Genomic DNA, 12270 nt, shown 5'->3' on the forward strand with positions numbered 1-12270 from the left:
GCACTCCCAAGTTAGACACAGTATTCATATACACCGAATATTATTAATTTAAAGTAAAAGAAATAATAATTCCATCCTTCAAAGCACACATTATAAATCTTTACTGTTTATACTTATATGTAGCTATGTTTTGTATCAAGAATATAACGGAATATGTACAGAATTAAGGTTACTATAACAATTATATTTGGGCACACTTACGCGTCGATTGTCCGTAAAGGCTTGTTATCTTATGATGACATTCATGCTGAAAATGTACGTTTGATGATATCAAAACATTCATAAGAAGATCTGTGGTGATAGATTAAGTAAATTTGATTTTTAATATTATAGCAGTGATCAATTGCCATATTTTTTATACGTATGTACCTTTGCATCGTGGCAAATCATTGACCCAATGTTGTATACTACGTCATCACTGATACACATGTATATGGGACAAGACACCCTTTGTGGAATTTTTCTCTCTTATAATTTTCTTAACCTTTAACATGGTGTCATATATGATGTCATTGAATTAATTAATTTTATGTGGTTCCATAATAAGTATTTATTTATGTAAACCCTAAAACCTGTTCTTTTCCTTTTACACTTTCATTTTATGACACTTGAAATATGTTATAATTGTATGGTGTTTTAAAACAATGTATTTATAAAAAATGTACAATATTAAAAAAGTAAATATAAAATTAAAAATTAAAAGGAAATTTTTAAAAATATAGCATATATGGAAATGTAATTTCCATTGTGGATCATATAGACCCGAAGAGAGATAGCAGGATAAATAGAACTCTTGTTATATAAGTTACCATAATTTTCAAAATAATTACAATATTAGGTTATGTGGTTTTTTTTATTATCGTCTGAACATTTCAATACTTAAGTTTACATAGGGTCTAAAAATTTAAGTGTAAGTGCAATGTACATACTAATGTTGGATCTAATTAATTCAGGTAACAATAATGTACAAAATATTTATTACGTATTACAAAATATGCAATATATTATCCTTAATTATTTATGTAATTTCAAGTTTTCGTAGTATATACTATAATACATAAGATACCACATTACTGTTTCAGGGATAATAACATTTTCTTTTGAACCATTGCACGGCGAAACATGGAGAAAGCCCTAATTTTAATTTAATTTTGTATTTTATATTAAGGAGTTTGGATATTTCATTTTTTCCTAGTATCTATTAAATATTGAAATGTCTCAGAAGAGACCGGAAACAATGTACTTTCCAATTAATACAAATGGTATTAAACCTCGAACAGCGATCATGGAAAGCAACGATCAATTTTAATTTAATTTTGTATTTTATATTATTTTCATTATAAAAATTGTACACTGTTCCCTCCAAAATTATTCTTCTAATATATGAAATTCTTTCATTTAAAAGTGATATACATATTTAACTTTAGGGTAATATCCTTATATATGTTTTGTAAGTGTGAGTCACGATCGACCCAGGCTCCGTTCTTCAAGGGTTAATATTTAGTAAACCATTATAATTAAGTTTTTGGGAAATCCAAAATTTTAAATCGACTTTCAGTTATGTTGTAGAAAATTTGAAATGTAATATTTGTAACTTTTAACTGAATCAGTGCATTGAGGAACAGTGAAAATCCAAAAAACACATTTTGAGACGAGTCCAGACTTTCCACGTTTAAAATTGATGTATATGTCATTTTGGATAGTACTATTAGGTTTTTAATTCTAAAACAAAGAGAAATTGTAATGGACAATGGAAAGTAGTGGTAACTCGTAAATTTTAGAAACTACTGAAATTGAAGAATTATGTAACCGAGGAGCAGAAAGTATCGTAACTGCGTAAGGTGCATCGCTTTTTGCCCTGATAATCATCAAAATGCTTTCCTTTCGAAACCAACTACACTATTATGTTACGTATACGAGAATTTTATCCACGTTACTAGGTTAATTAGAAAGCATTTTTATTATCTAAGACTGGTAATGTATGTCTATGTACAAGATGAATCATTTAACTATACATTTTGGTATAATGCAATTAGGCTGTTATAATTTATAATGAAGTATCTCACTTTTACACTCAATTAAAAGACACTGAATGCCTTTATAGTACATTTAAATTAATTTTAATTATTTAAAACCAAAACAGAGTGAACGTGCAATTATACAGGGTGGCCCACATAACTCTTAACAGTTCAATATCTCGAAAACTATGACATCGATTTTAAAGTTCTTGGTCTCAAATTGCATGGATCTGAAGGGCCTTTCTAACTACATAACCATGAAGTGGCCCACCCTTTTTCTTTAATGGGGGGCGGGGGTACCTTTATAATTTTAAATGGAACCCCCTATAAAACGTTACATATTTAGGTTCTACAGGAAAAAACAAGTATATTTTGTCTGAAACATTTTTTGGCCAGTTATTTCCATGATGAGATTATAACAGTTTGAAGTTTCGACTTGTAGGTACTTCCTTGTAGGTACAATTCTTGAATTTGACTCAGTTATCCATGAAAACGTTCTCATCGTCAGTACGATGATTTAAATAACATTTTTCGCATGATGCGGTGCCATGCGAAGTTGGCACCTCATATTTTCAAAATGCTATTTTTTCAGGTATTTCGCCGGAACTATTTCTGAAACCTATCAGGAACTATAGAACTATTGCGGGTGCAAATAGAACTGTTGCTAAAAGTTTTGTTTTTTGAAAATGAGGTGCTAATTTCACAGACGCAATTCAATAATGGTATTTCCGAGCGCTTCAAGTAGGTACCTACAAGTCGAAACTTTAAACTGTTATAATCTCATCATGGAAATATATGACCAAAAAATGTTTCAGACAAAATATACTTGTTTTTTCCTGTAGAATCTAAATATGTAACGTTTTATAGGGGGTTCCATTTAAAATTATAAAGGTACCCACGCCCCCCCATTAAAGAAAAAGGGTGGGCCACTTCATGGTTATGTAGTTAGAAAGGCCCTTCCGATCCATGCAATTTGAGACCAAAAACTTTAAAATCGATGTCATAGTTTTCGAGATATTGAGCTGTTAAGAGTTATGTGGGCCACCCTGTATATAAAATACTATATTGTAAATTACAGTCATGTCGATTTTTAACGTAATTCTTCTACTTCTACACTGGCGATCAAATTAGGCTTTCCTAGGGGATCAAGAATTTTCAAAATTCTAATTTTAACGATATTAATATTCATAGCGACTTAGAAACAAAATAATGTAATTTTTAATTATTAAACATTATAAAATTTAGCATAAAAATAAAAGGTATGAATAATAATTTATATCAGTTCAAATTCTCCCGCATAAATGTTTATACGCAAATGGTGAGAGGCCAGTGAGTAACATATGTATATTTGCATATGTATGTGTATACATATAGGGCCCTCTTAACTACTTCATCATTATCCCAGGGACCACTTATGGAGAAGGGTGGGAGTCGCGAAACCGGGGAGCCGGGATATTGCCATTTTCCCTGGGGAAGTCTGATTTAATCGCGAGTGTACACTTCACTTTTTAAATAAATTCTAAAGGAATCGCAAAAATACGCAGATCAAGATTCTCTGTTATAATTAAATGAAAATTGTTTCCTTTACATTTAAAAAAATGTTGAAATTGTACTTAAAGATTGAAATCTTGTTAAAGTTGAACTTTTTAATAGTTATTCTATCAACATTTTAATATACTGGGGTTCCTAAATATTTGTTTTAAAAGTTAGTAACGCTGAACTACTGTCGTGAAGTAATATTAATATACATTATCATTAATTTTTCATTTTGCCTTTTGCTTATTTTGGTAACAACAAAAGGTTACGACAGTTTGAGTCCAATGTGACGAAACGAATTCGCTTAAGTATAAAATTACAGACTGCAAAGATGTTATGATTTTGCAACTGTTCGAAATTGCAAATTGCTTTTTTGCTTCTCCCGAAAGTTGACTGGATTTCCGTCAACGGATCTAATTTTTTGTTAATATATAAATTATTAATCTTTTATTATCAATTCTCATGATGTGCAATAGAAAAAAGCGAAATGTAAAAAAAAACACATTTTTTCATACAAAATGACATTTATTTAACATATTCTTTTTCTTGTAATTTTCACATTCACAATCAAGTGTTGTCGATTTAAATACCAAATTTTACATTAACGCATATTCAAATTACTTAATGATTATTCAAAGAATACATTTCCTTTCGTATTTTTAATTAAACCTATGGAATGTTACTTTAAAGTTCAATAGAAATTGAAGTACAAATTAACAATGTTTCAATACAAAATTTACTTCTAAATATCTCTTTTCTCCCAAGAAAGAGCAAATCGAGGTCAATAGTGTTTTTAAGAAGCAAGGGTGAATGTAGTGAATATTGAAACGAGGGTGCCAAAAACCGTGGTGAATATTTCCGCCTTTGTTAAATTCGACGTCGAGATCGCCCCTCTGATTTTCTGGTTCGAATCCCTTTCATTGTCTTTCACTGCTCCCTCCTGCAATCAAATGGGTGCGAATAACATTTCACGTTCCCTAGAATTGATAAAACCTCTTGGCTAAAGAATCTTTGGCTGAAGATTCTTCCGTTTGAAATCCTCTTGAACATTTTCTTTTACATACATATCGATTGATACGATCGGTTTCAGGTAAAGTAATTTTTTTATATTTGATATGTATAAATAAGAAATTAAGTATAGTTAGTTCTAGATACGTATAGTTACCTTTGAATTCAAATCTGCAACCTTCTTCGCCTCGTGATCCTAAAACAAAAAACAATAATAATTTTAAATATACTTAATGGAAATTTAATAGGCTGTTTCAATTAAACTTATTTTGGAAAATAACATTTTGTTTTTGTGCTTTTATTATTTCAATCTATTTTGAAATGTGTTGGCCATTCAATGATTTAACTTAAAATGGAGACCCTCGTTATGAATAATAATTTAACAAATTATTTAATGGCTCGTAAACCACGAGCCATGCCTGTCATATAAAATTGGAATATAAAAGAAAAACAGACAAACAACTCTTATTTTTCAATAATACTTGTAGTTAAAAATAAATTAAGTATGCTATGATATCGTTAAATCTCTACTTTAGGATTCCTGTAAATATTGCGTCCCAATTTAAAAAATAAATTCATATTAAGTGGAAGAAAACTTTTGAAACACAGAAAAAAGTAAATTAAATAGTTTGTGCATGAGTCATTGGTGAAAGCGGCAGTTTTCATTTTGCAACTTGTTCAATTCAATGAACCGACACGCCAAAAAATTAATTGTTTAATGTTACTACTCACCTTGGAAATTGAAGCACCTGGTTTGCTGCCATTGTTCTGCAAATATATTGTTATAAATATTAGTACAAATCAGTGAATATCTTAGATTTTGTTAGGGCTGGAGGGGCGCACAGAATCACGATACGGTGTAAAAGTATGATTAACGTATTTATTATATTCATAATCTTAACTCTAATACTATATAAATCATGTTAGATATAACGTAATATGTGGTTAGAGAAAAAAAAGTAGAGAGTCGAAATCGGAGATGACGTAATGTCATCGGTAATGGATGGCGCTCGAATTGAATTGCACCAACACCTCCTCTCAATACGAGCATCACGAACAATTGCCACATTAAACAATTCCCATGTGTTTAATACAAAAATAGTGTTTATCTCTAGGCAACGGTTTCGTGAGCACATCTGCCGGCATATTTTCAGACGACAAATACTCTAATTTAAAATTATCTTTCTTAAAAACGTCACGCAAAAAATGAAATCTAATATTAATGTGTTTAGTACGCGGATGTACAATAGGATTCTTTGCAAGTAGTTGCGCGCCAAGATTGTCATTATACACAGTCATTTTCGATAGCGCACAAAATCCTAATTCCTTGAGGAATTCCGAAAAATGAATCCCATCCTTAACAGCCTCTGCCAAGGCCACATACTCCGCCTCTGTAGATGACAAGGCCACAGCTCGTTGCTTGGTGGACCTCCAACTAATTGGACCATTTGACAAAGTTGTGACGTATCCTGTATATGATCTCCTGTCCATCTTGCATCGCCCCCAATCATCATCTACATATATCTTAGGGCAATCGTCTGATTTCCTGTAATTAATGCTATAATTTATAGTACCTTTTAAATATCTCAATACCCGTTTAGCAGCCCCCAATGGGCTTCTCCATTACAATCATTAAATTGTGCCAATGTGCTGACTAGATGAGAAATGTCGGGTCTCGTGGCAACAGCGAGATACATTAGGGCACCGACAAGTTCACGATACGGCCTCCTCTTGTTCGAATGGTCTGTACTGACTCTATTCAATGCAGAGTCTTTGTCCATGGGAGTAGCCACAGGATTACACTCTTCCATCCCAAACCGTTTCAATAGATCCAAAATATATCGTTTTTGAGATATTCCTATTGTCCCAGATGCCTGCTCAATTTCTATTCCCAAACAATACTGAGCCTTACCGAGATCCTTGACATCAAATTCATCGGCTAACTGCCTTTTAGTTTCTGTAATCCAACTTAAATCCTTTGAAATAATTAACATATCGTCAACATATACAATTATGAACAACGTAGATTCGCCCCTCTTTGAATGGTACACGCAAGGATCAGCAACCGTCGATTTAAACCCCATTTCTTTAAATTTTTGAGAAAGTCGATTATGCCACTGTCGACCCGCTTGACGTAGGCCATAAATGGCTTTGTTCAAGTGACACACTAGGTCCTTATTTTCCTTCGAACAACTTAATAACTCTCTTGCAGTTTTCTTTACTTGACTTTCTTCCTTAACATCATTGGCTAAGGCATTCAAACATTCATTTAATAATTCAGGTCTTTCCATATAGACCTCCTCTGGAAGGATTCCGTTTAAATATGCGCTTGTGACATCCATTTGTTCAATGGTCATGCCAAATTTGACTGCTAAAGCAAGCAATAATCGTACGGATTCCAGTCGCGCTACGGGCGCAAAAGTATCAAAAAATTCTATCCCAGGACGTTGCGCATACCCTTTGGCAACTATTCTAGCTTTCCGTTTTGCTAGAGAGCCATCCGAATTATACTTATTTGTCAATACAGTTCTACAACCGATTACTTGTTTCTTTAATGGACGCGGTACAAGTTTAAAAGTATCATTTTTAACTAAATTTCGTACCTCGTTTCTTATTGCATTTATCCATTCTAGTCTGTCTTCGCCAGTAAGCGCGTCATCTATTAAAACTTCGGCTATGCTTGCCACCAATTCAGCCAGATTAGTCTCATGGTCTTCCGTGATTTCTGGTTCGTTTTCTTCATGGTTCTCCTCCGTATTTTCTTGAGTACCTCCATTTGGAGCTGATTGATTGTTATTTGTACGACAGTGAAATAGTTTTCTAGGGCGTCCCCTTTTTCCGGTTCTCTCGACTCTAGGCCTTCCTGGTGCTCTCATCAGCCGTATTGCATCTTGATTCTCATCAGCTGTTTCGTCTTGACCAGTCTGCTCTTCGATCAGCTCTTCTGCATTTTCTAAACTTGCGGGTTCGATAAGAACATTTTCATTTCCAATACATGTATCCGGTTCGTTACATTGTTCAGGAGTTTGAACAATTTCCTGATCCACACATGTATTATGTTTGTAATTTCCTTTCTCAATTACACGAATATCTCTGGATACGATTACTCTCTTTTCATTGGGAAGCCATACTCGATATGCTTTCGACGTTTCTGAGTAGCCTATGAAAGTTCCTACTTTCGTCCTTTGTGCAAACTTTGGTTTATTTGGATCCTTGTTCAATACATACGCCTTCATTCCAAATACCCTTAAGTGTTTCAAAATAGGCCGTCTGTTATTCCAAAACTCAAACGGAGTCTTACCTTTTAGGCATTTTGTTGGACACCGATTTCCCAGATAATTGGCAGTCAATACGGCTTCAGCTCAAAATCCATGACTTAATTCAGCATTTAACAACATACATCTTGCAGTTTGAACCAGTGTGCGATTTTTGCGTTCAGCAACTCCATTTTGTTCCGGAGTATAAGGCACGGTTAGACGTCTTTGTATACCCTCATTTCGCAGGAAGTCATCAAATTGTTTGTTACAATACTCGCGCCCATTATCGATCTGGAGGTATTTAATTTTACATCCAGTACGTCTTTCTACATAACTTTTATATTCCTTAAACTTTTGCAACACTTCATCTTTTCTTTTTAAAAAATAGACCTCACTCCATCGCGAGTAATCATCGATAAATAACAACATATATCTGCTTCCACCAAGAGACTCGACACTCATGGGGCCGCAGACATCTGAGTGCACAATCTCTAATAATTTTGAGCTCCGTTGGCTTTTCTTTGGAAACGAGGTGCTGGTTAGCTTACCTTGTATACATATTTCACACACAGGCATTTGTGTTTCTCTTTGAATACTGATACCAATGGCATGTTCCTTGTTTACAATATCTAATAAATCTCTAATGTTCAAATGACCCATTCTTTCATGCCATAATTTTAATTGGGATTCTCCTGATCTGTCAGAACACATATTCTTAGCTGCTTCATTTTGTTCCTCACAAATATAATATAAATTTCCAAGACGACCAGCTTTTAATTTTACTCTTCCATCTCGTCCTATTACAATTGCCTCTTCTTTCCTAAAAATCACAGAGTTACCTTTATCTGTAATTTTTGCAACAGACATTAAATTGGACCTTAGTTCTGGTACATATAAGGCATCTTCAAATTCAATATCCTTCATTTCTTGATTCATACATGTTTTGATACGCACATTACCTCTAGCCTTGACCGTAGCCAGTGCATTATTGGCTAAATTTAGTTTTTCACGGTCTGTAGGTTTCATTTGAATAAACTTGGACGAGTCTTTACAAAGATGAGTCGTACAACCACTGTCCAGACACCAATATTGCTTTTCTGGATCCTCAATAGCGACATATGTCTCATCATTAGCATCACAATTTACATAAAACAATTCTTGAGATTTACCTCCATAAGTTTTATGATCAGTTCTCTTTGAATAACAGTCAGGAGCTTTATGTCCTACTTTACCACATTTATGACAAACAATCTTTGGTCTTCTAGCAGCATATTCTTTGGTATTATTCCACTGTCCTTTAGTCTTCATCTACTTTCTTCGAGAATCCTCATTTCTTCTATAATTGCCCTTCACTGCCATCGCATCATGATCTTCTGACGTCTTCTGATGCCTGGTCTCAAATTCTTCCAGAATTTTGATCTTTAAGGTATCTAAATCTGGAAGATCATCTCTGGACTCCATGGCACACCTGAAATTCTCATAATTTTCAGGCAGACTATTAAGTAGCATCGCACTTTGTAAATCTTTGTGAATATCAATGTTCATTTCCTCTAACTTATCAATTATTTCGATGAACTTATCTATATGTTCTCGGACGTCTTCTCCACTGGACATACGGTGCGTCGTCAACTTTCTTAATAATGACGCTCTTTTCGCGGGACCTTTCGATGCGTAGATAGAACGTAATTTCTCCCATACCTCGTTTGCGGTTTGACACGCCTTGATTTGTTTTAATTCCGAAGGACTAATTGATAAAATAAGATCAGACTTTGCTTTCTGATCATTTATATCCCATTCCTTCGCTGCAGCCTTCGTTACTGGATCTTCGGGATCAATTAACGGTCGTTCTATTGTTCCATTTACATAGTTCCATAAATCGTTCTTTATTAACAACGCTTCGGCTTGCATACACCATGTATCATAATTTTCTTTACTTAAAGTTTCTATTCTGGTCATATTTCCAATGCTACAAGCCATTATTATTTTCGCGGCACTTTTTCAAGCACGTGGTTAACCTCACTATTTCGGACTCGCGTTACCGATATCCTATTAGTTTAACCAAAATGAAATTTTCCTTTCTTTCTATCTGGGCCCATAACCTGTTAGGGCTGGAGGGGCACACAGAATCACGATACGGTGTAAAAGTATGATTAACGTATTTATTATATTCATAATCTTAACTCTAATACTATATAAATCATGTTAGATATAACGTAATATGTGGTTAGAGAAAAAAAAGTAGAGAGTCGAAATCGGAGATGACGTAATGTCATCGGTAATGGATGGCGCTCGAATTGAATTGCACCAACAGATTTAAATCTCGTTAATAATTGAGAATTCAAATTTGTCAATTTCATACAGATACAGAAGATGTGAGAGAGATTAATAAATTGCATACAGTCATTTGTACATAAAGTAAAGTCATTTGACAAAAGTAAAGTAAAATCATAAGATATCTGTTGCAGTGCAGTTTTGTTATTTTTATATTTCTTGTTTACACTCAACTGATAAATAGTGAAAACATATATTTTTAATATACAGGGTGAAACACCAATCGTGATCAGTAGAGATTACTCTGTTATTAGCAGTCAGATCGAAAATGTTTTAACAGCTTTTGCATGGTTTCAAGAGAGCTTTAACGTGATTATAAAAAGTTATTTGTCAACTCTTTTTTTTTTGTTTTTTTAAGGTCATCTTGAATTTTTTGCAAATAAACAATTTTTGTACGCCTAGCTGTCAGAGGATTTCAAGACGAACTCGGTAAATATCGGAAGATAACGTTTTTTTTTTATCTAGGTCGAGAAAAAATTAAAAAGCTTTGTATTACAAGGAGTATCATATGCTACGCCGTTGTACGTGTTCCAATGTAGTTGACAAATCGAAATTTACCGACCTTAATTGTAGCGATGTACAAAATGGTGTCTACGAACTGCAATGCACTCGCGTAGACGGGAATAAAAGATTGTTTCGTATTTTTTATGGCCTCTACACTGATGGCTGAGCATGCATCCACAATCCTTTGTCGCATACAGGGTGTCCCAGAACTGTCAAAATGTTAGTTAAGGCTTCGTTTTCAAGTTATTAACGAAAAACACTGGCCAACCAGGAAGCGCGTTTAGCGCGGGCCGAACCACGAGTGTGTTGGGTTTACCGTACGTTCAAGCCGTGGTCGTGATCAAGTGCATAAGCACCACGTCGGTATAATAGGATTCGTTGGGCAAAAGTTGTATCGAATAATGAATTAAAAAAAGAAAGGAATAATAGTATCGAATTATTGGTTGCTCATGAACAACGAGTCCTATTACACCGATGTGGCGCCGATGCCCTTGATTACGATCACGGTTTGAACGCAGAGCATAAACTAAATGCGCGCTCCAGGGCGCGGCTTTCTTAGCGAAGGAACGACCGGAGAACAACACCAACACAGGGGCGAGCTCCTCGAAAGAGCAGCACAAATCCCGGGTTCGTTATAGCGGTGCAGCAAGACGCCGCTATAAGAAACTAATGTTAAAGGAGGAGGGCAAGGGGAAATCAACCCCAGCCACACCCCCCCCCCCCCCCCCCCCCCCAAGGTAACAAAACCTAACACTTCAGGGGCCGAGGCTAAAAACAAACCGTTCGGGGCGCCCAAACGCACCAGGGCGGAAAACACCACTCCTAGTCCTTCGGATCACTAGGGCAAGAAGCCCAAGGTCTCTGACCAAGGGTCCTATGCACAGGCCACCCAAGGAATAAGTAAACTAGCGGTGGTTCCGGTCAACTACCCGAATAGAAAACTAGAGCAGAAGAGGTGATCCTGATCAGGAAACAAATCCTTGAGTTCCCGGATGACACTAGGGCTCCGATTTTCTCGGGATCTTGGGTACGTGACGGGGCGATCATCTTCGGATGCGCGGACGAACCGACCGGAGACTGGCTTAAAAGCCTCGCCTCCGAATTTAAAATCGAAGGAAACAGCCTACATGTGCTGCCAGTCGATGAACTGCTCAAACGTCATCGTGTAGTGGTGCACGTAGAGGAACCGGGTCTGTCTGCCGAGGAGGCCGTTAAACTCCTCTACAGACAAAACAAAGGCCTGAAGGCTGGAGAATGGGTAGTCACCAGGAGGAGCGAAAGCAGTGGTGCCTCGAATACTCACTTCGCCTGCCTGGTTGACGATGCCTCGCTCGAGGCTCCAATGCGTGCAGACGCGTACCAAGCTCAGTTACGATCAATCAAGAAATACGCACTCTTCGCAAGCTAGCCTGCCGTTACGAAAACCCGTACTCTGGCCTTTCTTCCGAGACTGCTCTCATGCCACACACACACAACCTGCAGCAGTTTTCCCGGCCAACCGGGCTCTTAAGAGTTCGAGAGAGTGAGAAATCTGCCTAAGCGAGTTGTGCGGGATGATCGAGACAGTCAGTGCTTCCGGGTCAAATTCACAGAGCAAATTACCGGAACCCGACTGC

The 12270-nt window shown here is 35.8% G+C and overlaps 1 protein-coding gene across 1 annotated transcript in view; it reads right to left on the bottom strand.

Annotated features, from left to right (window-relative positions):
- Positions 1–4272: 4272 nt before the first annotated feature.
- Positions 4273–12270, bottom strand: part of LOC114880608 — an 88505-nt gene continuing 80507 nt past the window's right edge. The window contains exons 8-10 of the mRNA XM_046286203.1: positions 5295–5330; positions 4720–4758; positions 4273–4494 (exon numbers count right to left, since the gene is read on the bottom strand). Coding sequence (XP_046142159.1) covers positions 4348–4494; positions 4720–4758; positions 5295–5330 — 222 coding nt within the window. The 3' untranslated portion in view covers positions 4273–4347. The remainder of the gene's footprint in view (positions 4495–4719; positions 4759–5294; positions 5331–12270) is intronic.

This window comes from Osmia bicornis, chromosome 6 (genome assembly GCF_907164935.1).
Source record: "Osmia bicornis bicornis chromosome 6, iOsmBic2.1, whole genome shotgun sequence".
Classification (NCBI taxonomy): Eukaryota; Metazoa; Arthropoda; class Insecta; order Hymenoptera; family Megachilidae; genus Osmia; species Osmia bicornis.